This window comes from Gymnoscopelus microlampas (genome assembly GCF_963454915.1).
Source record: "Gymnoscopelus microlampas genome assembly, chromosome: 13".
In the NCBI taxonomy this organism is placed as follows: Eukaryota; Metazoa; Chordata; class Actinopteri; order Myctophiformes; family Myctophidae; genus Gymnoscopelus; species Gymnoscopelus microlampas.
In genome coordinates this window covers 30,752,036-30,768,320 of record NC_139950.1, presented here as the reverse complement: position 1 = coordinate 30,768,320, position 16,285 = coordinate 30,752,036, and the positions used below count along the sequence as shown (strand labels likewise).

Genomic DNA, 16,285 nt, shown 5'->3' with positions numbered 1-16,285 from the left:
ATGCTGGGTTTACGCTGGTACAGGTTGGACTGAGCGTGTTTTATCGTCACGCTACATTATAAATAGGTCTAGTACATGATGTAAAAGTTTATGTGCTCCTATTTACTCATTAGTTATTACTACACTGGGAAAATGAGATAAAGGAAAGAAGTACTGAACTGGATCGTATTTATTGAACATAATCTACTTCCTACAGTGCATTGTACTATAATTGTTTTTGTTTGTAGCGGAAGTAAGCAAATAATGCGGAGACAACATTGTTAAGTCATGTGGGACCACTATGTACAATTAATTTCAGGAAACGCAAAGGATAGGATCTTTTCTGTGTAACCACCAATGTTGTGAACAGCACTTTGCACTTAATAATGTATATAGCTCTCTTCCAAGGCTAGAAATCACAGAACCAAGGCTCTGTCAAAGACACAAGCGGATCAACAATGAACGGAAGATTCAAGCTGGACACATTTGATGTTTGTTTCAGACTGTGTGCAAAAAATATATACTAGTATCTCTTAAAAGGGACACATTGCAGATTTTCAACCAAAATCCTAAAGTTCTGATGTACTGTAAGAAGCTCCATAAACTAGCATGTTAAGAATACGCAACCTAAATCCCAAAGTTCTGATGTACTATAAGAAGCTCCATAAACTCGCGTGGCAAAAATACTTTATGTCTTCTGTGTATTTCTCCTCAAAAAGTTGACGTTGCTTCAACTCCAGTCCCAGGCTACGGAGGCCTACTATGGCCGCGGAGTGAAGCCAAGAGCCACAACTCGGTGTCCCTGCTGGACTAATCTCTCAAGAACAGATTCTGCTCTGCGTTTGAATCTGTCGGGGGGGGGTTCGTCATAACGAGTACGCACTGACCTACAGATCAGGCGTGCCTTCAGGAAGCAGGCCGCGCTTTACCCAATCAAATGTAGTGGCCGGGATTTAGTCGCACCACCGGAAGAGAAAGGCTGAAGGCAGACCAAAACCCCGGTTTCCTTGCGCACGGGTCCACCATATACGCTCTCCCGGAGCCAAGTGAGAGAGTAAAAAACAGCAGAGGGCGCTGTTTTTCCTTTTCATTTGGCGATGGGTTCCCAGATTGCTGCTGGACATGCTGGAGCGGTCCACGTGAAACGTGCATACGTCATCATTTCGCAACGTCAACATTTTGTGGAGACATACACAGAACACATACAGCAGGGTACTTTTTTCTCCACCCTATATTATTGATCTTCTCACATCAGAACAATGGGATTTTGTTTGAGAATCTGCAAAGTTTCCCTTTAATTACCACGGTCCACAGCGTCACATTCAATAGACTCATGGGAACTCCTGTTTGTGTACCCTGGTGGTCAGTCAATCCTATGCCATTCACAGTTCAATGTATATGCTGCTGGCTTTGCTTATCGCTGCCGTCAGGCAGAAACCTTGTATCTCCATATTTCAACATTATATGTTTTTAATTTTTACGAATGCCTTATTTTATACTTTGTCGTATGAGTGTCTCAAAAGTATCACAATTCAATTCATGGTGATGCAACAATATTTCAAAGTTTGTTTAACATCTTTCCAAAATGTCACCTATGATGATGACATGCACAAAATATGGACGCCAGATTTAAAGTGGTTACATCTGTCTGCGGATTCTATAAATAACAATGAAGCGAAACAACAAGAGCTTGTGACTAAATAACTATTATTTATCCATTGGGACACAGATTATTTCCCATTTCCCCCAAAGTAACGGCTTTGGACAATTAAGCTTTATTCCCATCAGTGACACTAATATACCGGTTAGAATTTTCAGTCAACAGTGAACTTCTTGTTGTTTTTGATATGGTCCAACCACTAGCCACCAGACCTCCAGAAGAGGACAGATTTACATGTACTATTTATAAAGCATATGGACTGGTGAGCTCATGAAATACTCAGACGTATTAAATGTTCAGTCTGTGATGTCTAATATGCTTACTGAGCAGCCCAACACTTCTAAACTTGGTTCAATAATCCAATTCAATTAAATTCAAATGTGCCCTATTGACGTGGCACAGAAATTCCATCCAATGCCAAGGCAGAAGGTGGACAACTTAATTTGTGGTATATAGTATGGTATATGACTATTACTATATGTCTATATATATATTACACTATTTCAAAACAGAACAAATTAGGTACACATAATATTATTTTTCCTTTAGTGACACTGCTTCATTCCCTTTTGTGTGCCAGCAATACAATTTTGGAGCTTTCACTGTGTGTTTAATCTTCTCATCAGATACACAAGGTAATTGTCTCTCTAGAAATCTCAGAGCAAAATGGGATTCTACAGAACTATGTGTCTGAAGCGACAAAATGAAGAATTATGTATTTTCAACAGATGTTTTTGTGTTGACGCATTTTCAGTGGAAAATAACTTCTATTTGTTTAGCGACATGTTACGCCTTAGCATAAATCAGGCTTGAGTTTAACAATGTGCTACCACAGACATACAGTATCAGATGCAGGGTGACAAGTACGAAAACTACTTTTTGGCATTGAAACATCTATGGTGCTGTAAAACATAAAAATGAGCATCAGACTTACAGGTTTTACAAATTCACCACTTACAACCTCATCACTTTGACTGAGATGAATATAAATCTCTATGCAAAGGCTGGTGGTGGTGGGGTAATATTTAAGTATGAGTCATAGAATAAGTGGAACTGGCAGGCAATCCATTTAATTAAAGGCATGCTGGCTGTTCCTAGTCCTCTGCGTTTCTCTCAATTTCTGTCAGATAAGATCTTATGATCTTGTGATGTGCATTGCATATTTCAGTGCCTTTCATAAGAAAACGATTGAATAAAAAATAAATAGATTAGGAAATGTTTGCAAGACACAGATAAGCTATTATAAAAGAACCCCTCTCTCTTCCCTGCTCTCTCTACCTCTCTCTCTCTCTCTCTCTCTCACTACTTAAGCAGAGGTCACATCAATAGCTACTCTGTTTTTCTAGACCTGACTAATGGAGAAAAGAGAGACAGAGCTGTTGTTTCAGACCTGGCTAATGGAGAGACAGAGCTCTTCATTTCCTCTGAGGCCAGTCTCATTGTTTAACTGTCCACCAGTCTCCCACCCAACATCACCCGCCACCCACCCCCCACCCCCCCACCAGCACTTGACCCCTCCCACGCCAAGCCCCAAAACACCTAATTTGACATTCCGGAAATAAAATACCGCAAATTAATAATGAATATACAGTAGCAATCCAGGATAGTGGCACTTGATTACAACGTAAGGCAGGACAGGATCTATCTCTCGCTCACACACATTCAAATTCGAGGCATGCTCAAACATCTAATAGATTTTTCCACCCTGCCACACAATTTACTGCTTACAGATTTAGAATTCTCTGGCTTCCGGCCAGACCTCAGTCAGAAGGGAATTAATGATATGAGCAGATCAGTAGAGGAGAAAAAAAAACAGCTTGTGATTCTCTCTCGTACAGGTCTGAGCATTATGAAGAAGACATTGCTGTAATGCTGTAGTAACCCCCGCCCCCCACCCCCCCAACCACCAGAGACTGGGAGAGCAGGAGAGCAGAGAGGCACAGAGGCACATAATCAATACAAACACTCCATTAAATTTCTTCAAAGGGAATTTGGACAGTTTCTAGAATTAGTTCCGTGGAAATCGCGACGGGGGAGGCAAATATGTCTGAGGGGCGGAAAGCAAATCAAGTACAAACGATACGATCTGGCACGTTCTTGAATAGAGAGTACAGTACGGTGTGCGCATTGTACACAGGAAAAAAGAGCTACAGCTGTAATAGGCATTCTTTCTCTTTCAGGGTCACGAGAGTTATTCTTCTGTCGCCATGCTGTGTTCTCTTTATCTCCTCAGAGAAAGCGCGCCTTACTGCCCGACCGTGTTGCAGTTGAAACATAAAGCATTTTTGTGGCACGCGATAGTGACTGCAAGTCTCAAATATCGTTCCGTATTGTCACCGAGACAAATCAGCCATGAGACGATGACATCTGTCTGTTTCCTTATCACCGGCCTGTATCCGTATAAACATTCTGGAACAGTCTGAATGAGCCCTGGAAAGGGTGACCGAATCTCTCCACTACATCAAAATGAAACGTTCTAAACTGAAAAATTGTCTGGATATCGACTCGGTGGTATATGTATGTGGCTGGCGTGGCACAGAGATCAGATGTTGCATCAGGAGGAAACGCAGTGCTCCCATATCTAACTGGAAAGAATATTGTGACAGTGCTGAAACTGTAACTACAAAGAGTCTTACTGCATCGTCAGGTCAAATCAATGTAATTGCAGCTCTGATGTTCACTTACAGTACAGAATAGGGCAATATCAGGTAACTGTAAATGTGAATGCTTGCATGTGCATTTTGCATCATAAACAATATAATCGATATTTTTTTTCAGTAGCTGTAGTGGTTATTTGCTCTGTTACGTGGACATAGTTTTGTTTTTGTTTTACGACCACAGAACCCCATCAATAATGAGAATGCTGGGAAGTGAAGCATTTTCAGATGATAGGTGAGAACAGGAGTCAGGCACAGCAGCAGCGCTGTTCTTTGAAGGCAGGAGTCGCAGGCTATGACCTGGCATAATCTTCCACATCATCTCAAGTCAGAATGCGATCACCGGCTCGCTGACTGAGTCCTTAGATTGAAGGAAGACAAGCGCGTAAGCCTATTGAGCTATTTCTGTGAGAGGAGCACCTTCCCTTTGTTTTCTTTTGTCCCCAAAGCTCTCTCTGATTCTGCCAGTACAATCCACCATGCTATATCTCCAGATACAGCTCTCCCATACCCAGCCTGGTAGAATACAACCAGAAACCAATTTCGTAAGGCAGTGAGAGAAGGAAAAAAAAAAGAAAGAGAATCAGGCCAGTCCTCGGGGGAGAGATAGAGGGACAGAATGTAAACTTCACTGGCAAGCCATCCCTGGTGGGCTACACTGTAGAAAGAGCTGCTAATGCTCACTTCAATGAAAAAAAGAAACATTCGAGTGAATATCCTGCATTTGCTTTTTAACTGTTTTTTAACATCGCACTATAAATTTGATATTAACTACACAGAATCTATAATGAAGTGAGCATATTATGTCAAACTATATTACATTGCATACATGCAAGATCTGATGCAACTTATTGCAGGAGGGTTTTTGGAGTGATGCCAGCATTTCTGCTGACGTCAGGTTTTTATTTTTGCAGCATGGGCTCCAAAAACTACTGTACAGACAATAATATGTGTGACAGCATCATTCTCAGTGACACGGAATGCCTCAGCCAAATCAGCCAGCCTCTGAAACACTGCATTACTTCTCCCAGGATGGTACTTGAATTATAACACCAATCTTCTCTCTACCTTGCACTTACAGTATAAGAAGAAGAAAAAAGAATCACAGTGGTCAATGCAGCGGGATAACAGACAAGGTCACTTGTTTCAGAAATTAATTACTTTGTGTTTCACAGGGGCCATTGGGTTTCTGCCCTGCCATTTTCTAAGCACAAAACACGGGCTTGGTTCGCCATGACAAAATTAGTTGCCCCACATAATATAGATCAAGAACAATGCCACTCTGATTCTGCTATTCAACACAAATTTTTCCTCTTTTTTCTTTTCTTTTTTTCTCTTTCTTTTTTCATTTAGTGTCTGTGAGACTGATCCAAAACAGTGCACTTTATTCACTTTGGCAGTGTGCCAGGAAATGTTAGGATACGCTCTTGGAATAAAAAAAAAGTTAAGTTCCCCTCAATAACAATGGCACACTTTATTGCTCTTTAGCTCACAATGGTTTTCTGTGCAGCCTGTGGGATTGCTGCAGTATCCTGTTATGGGGAACAATCCAATTCCTCTGACATAGTTACACATTAGCCTGGGAATAACAATCAGCGGATAGATGGTTCAGCTGGTACTGCAGGCAGGGTCTACACTTTACAAATTCAAGCCACCAAAGCAACAGTATCATCATAAATTAGACATTAATTTCACCATAAATCAGAAAAAGTCAGCCTAAAAAAACCTGTCCGAACAGCTGCGACAGAATTATGGACATTGAGCCCAGGAACACTTGAAGGGCACTTTGGATATCTGCTCCTACAATATTAATATTTCATTCAGCAGTGCAGTGCCATATTTCATATTTCTATGCAAACCCTCGCTCAGAGTAGCATGCATACCCTTGATAAATGAGTTATCTCTCTGCCTCTCCTGTCTCTCTAGCACTATATCCTTTTCTCTGTAACTCTGTCTCTGTGTCTAGCAGTATCTCTTTCCCGTTGTTAGATTACCAACGCTTGCCACAAGCCAAAGAGCTGGCGAACAACGTAAAAATGACAGAGTGAATGCACGCCACAGACTGTCAAGTGTATAGTGTGAATTTCAGCCTGCATCCGTGTGTGTGTGAGAGTGTGTGTGTGTGTGTGTGTGTGTGTGTGTGTGTGTGCATCTGGTGCCCTGCCAGAACCACAGCTCATTCTGCTGAGCAGGCACATTCTCAGCAGAGTGTCCCATCAGAGTGACAAGTGCATTTAGAAACAGCCTGATGGAGTCATTAACGGCAGCGCCGCTCGTTAGCAATACACTCTCTACACACATACAGACCCACACACACACGCCTCAGAACAATGGCATCATCGTGAGGTCATTACACTGACCACAGATCAGTCTATAAACTCTCTACTATACAGCATATTTATGGATGGATAGCTACAATATGGAACATAACAGACACATCACTTAAGAGGCGAGCTGACACACACATTTATGCAGGCAAGCGATCCCACACACGCGCACAAGCACAATCAAATTCTATTGATTTGTGGAGTAGTGGAACGACAAAGCGTCCATTATTGATTCCCTTGTCCTCTTTGTGTATGAGATTCTAACAGTGTCCAGGGTGTATTCAAGGGCAATATAGCATCCAGAGCCTCCTCTTCCTTGAAGATCCAAGCACCAGACAATTTCAGAACATTCATAAACTGCTCAATCCTACAGGGAATAGAATAATCTTCCCTTTTTACCCAAATCATTTTGGCTTACAAGAGCCATACTTACGTATATCCTGTAACTGTGGCTGTATTTTTAGCAGGAGATGCTTGCTTAGCTACATTATGCCCACCCCACTGTAATCAGCATTAGACGTTACATCACAGCTATCTGAAAGGGAGGGATAATAATTGGAAAACAGCTTCAAAGAGAACATTATGTTCTTTCCCCATTCTTCAGCTGAAATATCGGCTGTTATTTTTCATATTGGTTATGAGTCATCCCAAGAGGCATTCGGCTTTATGTTGAAGCTGATTCATAGTTAATGCAGCACTGAAACCCTAAACCCCCACGTGAGAGTCAAACACCTCACTGACACCTAATGGAACCATTCACATGATGGATACAGCCGCTTGCCGAGGGAGCCATTCACATGCACATTATAATGATGCTGAATCCCATCGAGATACACACCCAATTACGATCAGAATCGATGAATATGAGGAGACACTGGATTATAGTGGCCCCGTTGTTTGTTATGAGTCAATTATTTAAATGCAACAAAGTCATTGCCAGCAGAATTATGAGATTTGTAGCGCAGCGGCTTCGTCTTGTCATGCGCTCGGAACGCACGAGCGGTAATATTCTGTAGTGGTATCATGTGTTGTCTTGTCAGATGAGCTAGCATTAACTCCAGGCTGCCTTTTTGTCTTATTGGTGTCATTCTCAGCTCATTATAACCGGAAGAATCCCAAACACAAATTAATGAATTGCTCCAGTCAACACGATGCTTTTTAAACAAAGAAGACATGAGTAGACATGAGTATACAAGAGCATTTACTGGTTTTGTATGGTTAAGATAGCGTGCTAAAGTATTCATAGTGTCAATTTATACGGTATATAAAGTAGAACATCCTTGAAAAATATGTCAACCACAGCAAAAAAATAGGGGAGACATATGGATTGCTGCTGGGCTACACATGGTACTACACATGGTAAAATAAACAACAACAACAACCCATCCATGATAGAAAGGTGTTCTCTGGTTGTGGTTACCTTTTTGGAGGGTGAAAATAGGCTACTGTAATTGGTCCTCACCTAGTTGTGCCCTCTCCTTCTGGATGTCCCTGAAGTTCAGCCCGCTGGTGAGGGTGCTCTCGCGGTACCGATGCAGGGCCTCTCTCCTGCCATTGGTCCCCAGCTCCCGCAGCACGGAGGCCTTGAGGGGCTCTGCCCGCAGCCCATGGGCCCATCCTGAGAAGTCCTGTACCGTCCACTTCACCAGGTCCCCCAACCGCACGATCACCTTCTCCGACACCGCTATCACCTCGTGCTGCAAGGGAGACCAGGAGAAATAAAATGCAATTCATACACACATCATAATAGAATAAATAAAGGTTGGTATATGAATGATAAATGGAATTTCAATGATCAGAATCTTTATGAGAATCAGAACTAGTACTCAACACAGAGGTAATGGCCTTATTAGCCCATTAAAACCGGGAAAGCATCGGTGTCATTTTAGACTTCAGCATTGGCTTTTCAAAAATAGCAGATCTACAAGCTCACAGCACGCTGCAAGCTTGTACATCTACTAGAATCGGCCTCAGGTCTTAATGGGTTTAAGTGGTACTGCATGTGCCTAGAGGCTCTGTTACAAGATATGGTCAAGCAGCATCGTAAAACCAGATACACTCAAATGCAAATAAACACTTGGGGCTCGTGGGAGCCCTCTGATATGGGAGATAATTTCATGGCAAACTGGCAGGAGGTTAATCAAGTGTGACTGTGGCTGTGGGTCTTTGAACCATCTTAATGATAGAAAATAGTGTTCAAAAATAATTACATTGCATCAATAAACCGGCAAAGTGATCTTCATCACCGATGATGATATGTTTACATTCTGAAATCAAATGTCAGGCTAATTGGCTTCCATTGATTTAATGTGATCGCAGTCACATAAGATTACACTTTCTACTTAAAATGCAAAGAATTGTGGGATGCTTACTTGTCTACTGAGCATTTCTAATACCTTCTTCGCTAAATTGCCTTGGTACTGTAGTGTATATAAAAAGGAATTCATAATAGCAAGTGAGTCAGTGAACAAGCCCTTGATATAAGCAACAACATGTTTTTGGTAGTGGCTCCTGAACCTACTGTCATAGCAGAGCTACAGTAAGCGGAGTCAACCTGAGACAGGTAAGACGTTACAATTGTTGTGTTTAGACAATGTGTTACAGAGGGTTAAGTTTAATGCATGGATTTGGTGTGGTTAAGGCAGGGGTAGGCAATTGAGATAAGCCTAGGGCCAATATCACTCCCAGACATTCCATCGCGGGCCGGGCCTCCCCGCGAACATGCGTGCACAACACGCGCCCGCGCGCGAAGCGCGCGGGCGAAAAAAAATTCGGGTCTAATTCGGGTCTAATTCGGTTCTGTTTGACCAATATAAATCAACATTTTTTCCGGTTTAAATATCAGCACAGGCGATTTTTCTGGTGATTTTTTTTTTCTTCTTCATTTTCCTCTAATCTAGCTATAAAATGTTATAAATCCTTTAAAATGCATCGTGTTTATGAGTGCATGATTTCAAAAGTGGGTTCAGGTTCTATGAAATAAGTATTTATAATTATTTTAACATTAATTTTTAATACTTTTTTTATAACACTTTTCAGTAAATCATTCATACTGTATCTTTCTGTATTTGGATATAATAGATATCGGTCTGATACTGTATAAAAATAAAATCCCTCCCCCCCAAAAAAAAATCAAAAAATATTTTTCTAAAAAAAAAAAAAAAATTTTTTTTTTTTTTTCAAAATTATCTCACGGGCCAGATATTATTTCTGGGGGGCCAATTTCGGCCCGCGGGCCGCCTATTGCCGACCCCTGGGTTAAGGTCAAGGTAAGAATCTACCAATGAGATTGTGTGGCTTAAATAAGCCTATAGAAATTGGAGCCTATAGAAAGGAGTTGGATCCTATAGAAATTGTGTAACAATACCGGTTCTGAAGCCACAGCCCTTTATTGAAATCCAACAAAACTATACTGTAGTTGTCCTACAAATGTTTATATAGCAAACATTTTGACATGCTACTGTACATGGTTACGACGGGCGTTTAAACAAATCCAGGTTAGCAGCGGTTAGTTCAGTATAAGCAGCATTCTGTTGGACTGTCTTGCATATCAAGTTATGCTCCACCCCTGGCATCTACTACAACTTTTTGTATTCTCTTTCTTATGGTTGATTGAATCACCTTAAAGCATGATTTGAAACTAACATTCATATCTGAGGAACTTCATTTTCTGTGGAAAGAGAGCAAAGCAGAGGTGTTTGAAAAGTGTTTCCATTTGAAGGACTAATGGCTAAAGTGCTTGTTACCTAGTGGAGTGGAGTGCTGGGAGCAGGCTATTACACAAGCAGAGAAATCTGGAGGACAGATGTGTCTATGAGGCAAAATGCAGACATTAGAGGGACTGTAGTCTCCCTTCAGTTCAATATACCATTTACCAAACATCTGTGTGTGTCTTTGTGTGCCTATCTGCAGGCCAAGCAGCCTGCTGTAAGCTAGCATCTTGCAAACACTCTCCCCACTCTGGAAATGTATTCTGTATATACAGATGTACGCAGGTATCACAAACAGAATCTGTTTATTGCCAACAATTTTTCAGGAATTTGACTTAGTGCATTGCTCTCAGACACACACACACACACACACACACACACACACACACACACACACACACACACACACACACACACACACACACACACACACACACACACACACACACACACACACACACACACACACACACACACACACACACACACCAAGATAAGAGAAAAACATCAAATAAAAGGGAGTGCATAAGCTTAAGTAAACATAAGTATAAAAGAAAATATTGGAATATAGGGTCAGATCAAGTGTAAGGAGTTGATCTGACTGAGGTACGAATACAATATATATATATATAATACAATATAACTAGACCTATGTATGAATGTATGTTTCTCTAATACTCCCTTTTCTCATTGTGCATCTTCTTTTCTAGATGTGCGTGCCACACACACACACACACACACACACACACACACACACACACACACACACACACACACACACACACACACACACACACACACACACACACACACACACACACACACACACACACACACACACACACACACACACACACACACACACACAAAAGTATATACACAGCTCAAAATGTAAACAAACTAAATGAGACACACACAATAACTTTTTCATATCCTTTGCATATATTGTATTATGGCATTGATAAATTCAGCAAAAATCCATCTCCCTCATTGTCTGGTACTACAGGCATATCAAATCCCCACCAGTTGGAGACAGTATTTCCTTATAAAGGAGAGTCCAGCGAGAGATAGCTTGATGTAGCTGTGCCTCCCTCACTAAGAAGCAACATCAAACATGGGTTTTTGGTTGTTTTATAATGAGCTGTCTTCTCCTGTCAAGTGGTGGTGGGTGATTGTAACCGGCTTTCCATGCAATGAAAAACGGACTCCCTCCCGCTTCTCCCTTTGGAAAAAAAAGGAGGCCATTTGAATAATGCAGAGCAACTGCAAATAGGGTTCACCCCGCAGCCAAAAACCCCTCCACATTGTGTCTCCTCTGAAATAACTACTGTACTTAGATGCAATCTACCGGCGGAACACAGATAAACAATATCAACATATCTCCTTGGACTATTGAGCGCAATCTAAATATAAATGCATGGAATATTGTAATGTTGAATTTGTCCCACAAAATGGCAATTGAGTGCCTCAATGGTACACTAAATCTTTTCCAACCAAAAAAGTGAAAAAGCAAAAAAAACTGCAGAACAGCAACACAACCATTTTCCCTCTATATCAATCACTTGAATGGCACCGTGCATTGTGTGAGTGTCACCGGATCCTGTTTGGGGACTTGTTCTGTTTGAGAGCAGTGTTGCCAGATTTTGCAAGAGAAGTAACCAACCAGGTCTATGAAAACACGCCCAAAAGAAGCGACTATTAGAAAATAGCCAATCTACAAGCTCGCAGCCCGTCGCATCACTATAAAAAAATATAATATTTTTTTTCTTACAAGATGTCACTGACAAATACATATTAATCTGGGGGCCAATGCCATGAAAATGTTTAAGAACCACTGATTTAATAACATTAGGAAACAATCCCAAATAAGCAAGCAACAACACTTTAGAAACAAGCTCAAGAAAAAAACGCAACCACCAATATTTACAAGCAACTTTACAAAAAAAGCCAAAAGTCGCTTATAATAAGTGGACATGGCAACACTGTTTGAGAGCTAAGCACAACAGGTGAGAGCAATTCAGCAGCTGTCAACTCAGTGGAGAATATAATCAGTCTATGAACAGGGCAACAGATCTACAAACAGGCTATATCCACTAGCTCTGCCATAAGCTGTTTGAGCTTATCACACCGTAAAATCCTGAGTGCTAGTTTTACTGTTAGAGTGTACATTTGTACATTTGTTCACTTTATTAACACTGCTGATTTTCCTGACTGAACAGGCAGGCTTGTGTAAGAATTTAGCTGAAGACACGATAATAATAATAATAATAATACCTCAGATTTATGTAAGGCTTTTCTAAGTACTCAAAGTCGCTTTACATGGGGGGGCAACTAAAACATTCTCAACTCCACCTTAACTGGAAAAAGCAAAGTATCTATCAAAACACTATCTCTAATGAGGAATAACAACAACATCTGAATGTACGTACCAAATTAATGTGCCAGATATGAAAGTAAGAATACATGCTATGTCTGTCAAATTCCTTATTCGACAGAAGTCTATGCATTTTCCTGTTACTTCTGACCATTTGATAAACAAAAATCTAATCATGTAGATCTCAGGATCAACATGGGAATGGTGGCATGGCTCAAATGTGGATCTCAGACTTCATGTGACCAGCCTGTGATGATGGTCGTCTATGAGGTATGCCTCCAAATTTGGGCAAGGTTTCAGGCCGATCCGAGCCCCACTTACTTCCATTATGAAATTAACGTAGAATATTAAAACATAATATGTATATATTTTTGTTGCCAGACCCAAGGGGTCGGGCTTACATGAGGATTTGTATCTGTTTTCTCCATACATGGTATGTCACTTTGTCCCCCGGCCCCAGCCAAAAAGGTCTGTCCCCCTTTCGTCATAGAAGGGACATAGAAGGGACGCACGTCATGCGAAGCCTGGCCATTCAGATATCAACCACTAGGGGTCTGGCAGTACCAGGTCTCCTGGTTCTAGTTTATATATTATAACATAATTATGTGAAAACTAAATGTGTGGACTATGGATTTACTAAGTTGGTCTACTGGCAGCGTGTACAAGAATCAGTCCAGCAGTACTTAGCTCCAGGAAAATACACACATACTCACACACACCGACCCTCTAGTAACCTATCGTGTTTGAGTAACAATTAACAAAATGGTATTATATATATCCTATATTAAAATGGGTGGTGAGGTGATACAGTACAGAGTCACATTGGCCCCCGTCAGCACTGATGTCAGGCACAACAGAAACCGTCACCGCGGCCCTTCAAATGTACATATACGGAGTCTTTGAGGCAACAGTGTTTGTGGACAGTTTTGTTCGGATTGGAGCAATGGTGCGCCCACGTGGCCCCAGGTGAGACTCTTCTCATGGCAGTCCCCTGAAAAGCGTTTGTTGTTGGGGAGATCCTCTTACTTGGGCATCAAGGGATACTTTATTCTCAATTCTTATCATTTCGGTGATGGCGATTTTCATTTGGGAGCACCTAAAACCTCTTTGGGGGCCACCAAAAAATCCTCTATGCAGGAAAAACCCTGCCTAATACCAACAACTTTAGACTCAATTTCAGAGACGTGATTTGGGAAACGCGAGGGCCTTGACTTTGTAGGCACAGCCCAGGCGCACCATGCGGTGCTGTCACTATGAGTTAGGCTGCTAGCTTAGCGGCCGGGCAGATGGAGCCAGCAGGACACTTGATAATATAGGTCAGAGTACTGCAAGCCCAAAGCCAAGAGATGACACTCCACATCAGCTACATCACACACAGCCTGGTGTGGTGACATCAGCCACCACAATGCATTTTAGCACTTCCCATAACTACACTGTAAAATTCTCAGCGTTAATTTAAGTCCCTTTTGTGTCCTTTTGGGACAGACTCTCAGGATTTTACTGTGCACTCCATAACCAAGATGCACTATACTGACATACAATATTGAATGTAAGTGGAATAATATTTTATTGCACAAATGGTTAATAATAATCTAATTATATAGTCTAACTGGCTTTTTTAGGATTTTGTGTTGTAGTAAAATGCAGTATATTGTTGCTTTATGTGTAATGATGACTGTACATAATTGACCCAACAGCCTTGAACAACGTTTATGTGCCAACAACATCAGCAACCACATAACAAATAACATAACAAATCATTCTATTTATCAATGGACACAACAGTGCATGATGTCATATGGCGAGATGGCCTGCCAGTCATAATTCTATACGTATTCTGTGATTCCGTACGCTCTCGGAGATATCCCATATCGTTCTGAACAATTCCCATTGAGTACCCACACAGTGGTGCATCCTGGGTGAACGGTAAGGGAGACATTGTTGAATGTCACTGTGCTAAGGCATAGCGTCACATCGCTAGGACAGGGCTTTCAGCTTGGGAGTCAGGGGAGAAATCCCAGTGGGTGGGTGTTTTTCTATCCTGTGGACACAAGTGCACATAGACACTGGCAATGAATACACACACACACTGTGCTCCATGCTGGGAAGGTTTCAGGCTGCTGCCTCAAAGGGGTCAGCCCAGGAATTCCTGAGGCCAAAGGAGATTAGTAATTGAGTAATGGACATGGTGACATGAACAATGAGAGGGGGGGGGAGAGAGAGAGAGAGAGAGAGAGAGAGAGAGAGAGAGAGAGAGAAATGCAATATGAGTTCATTATCTATCTCTCCTCCACATGACTGACCTTGGCTTTGGTGTCCCAAAACAAACTTATCTGGGAATTAAAAAGGAGCTCTAGGGAGGAAGCAGGGGGACAATTGAATTATAAAATGTTCCTTTGAGCCCACATTAAGACTGGATAGAGTTCACCATGCAATATTTAAAAGGTGAACGAGATTGTACGAAGTGTTCGGCTACTTAAGCATATGCAGTTTATTCATATGCACAAAGCCGCTTTAATATCTGCAGGGTAGTGAGCTTATCTTTTATTCACCGATTTCCATTAAGCGATTACTTTTACATGAGCTATGGTGATCCCTGTGAACTCAGCATTAGTTTACAGACATAAAGATGGTGAAAAATAGCTCAATAATAGGCATTCTTAGAGCCTTTCTTAAAGTCGACGAGGCATCCATCATGTAAGATAACACCGCAAAACAGCTGCGTCAGCTTGCTTGAATCACTGCTGCTTTGTACTGATGTATTTCAACAAATGCACACAAAAGATCTTGGTGAAAACAGAAATACTGCATTATTGTTTCTTACTGAAATTATTCCGTCTATGAAGAAGAATGAAAAATATTGGCTGGAGAGCATCAGTAAGTGCAACTTGTCTGTGGCTCCGTTTTCCTCAAAGGTTATAATAACGATCGGCTGTAGCTGGGGGCGCTGGAATCATGCATCAAGGCAAATGTTTGCCTGTTCAAGTGGTTTGTCAATGACAAAGTGGAAAAACCAATCTAGAGAGAGCACCAGAAGTCTCTCATGTGTTGACAAACCAGGCACTGCCTGCAACATATCATTACTTAGTCTGCAGAGTCACAAAATAGTTTGGTCGAGGGAATCAAAAGATTATGAGGGCTAGGAATGACAACTCCTTAAAAACCAATGGGAAATGTTAGTGGGGGCTTTTTATAGCCTTTGAAGTCCAGCGTATTCCATTTAAAAAGGTTTTAAATTACACTATCCTAAAAAGCTGGCAATAATTTACATGCTATTTCAGTGATGGTGAGGAATTCACTGGAGGGCAGTGTTCAGAGTTAATGACTTGTTCTGCAGCAGGGGGACACACATGCATGCGCCATTGCACATGCACACACACACACACACACACACACACACACACACACACACACACACACACACACACACACACACACACACACACACACACACACACACACACACACACACACACACACACACACACACACACACACACACACACACACATACAGGCAACACTAGCCCCCACCGCTAAAATTCCTGCCATTGTTGTGCGAATGGGGAGAGCTGGTAT

The 16,285-nt window shown here is 41.5% G+C and overlaps 1 protein-coding gene across 1 annotated transcript in view; it reads right to left on the bottom strand.

Moving 5' to 3' along the window:
• The window catches only part of LOC311059124 (AT-rich interactive domain-containing protein 5B-like), an 86,943-nt gene that overhangs the window by 64,419 nt on the left and 6,239 nt on the right, over nt 1-16,285 (bottom strand). Inside the window, exon 4 of the mRNA XM_084076777.1 lies at nt 8,086-8,320. Within this exon, the coding sequence (XP_083932903.1) occupies nt 8,086-8,320 (235 nt within the window). The remainder of the gene's footprint in view (nt 1-8,085; nt 8,321-16,285) is intronic.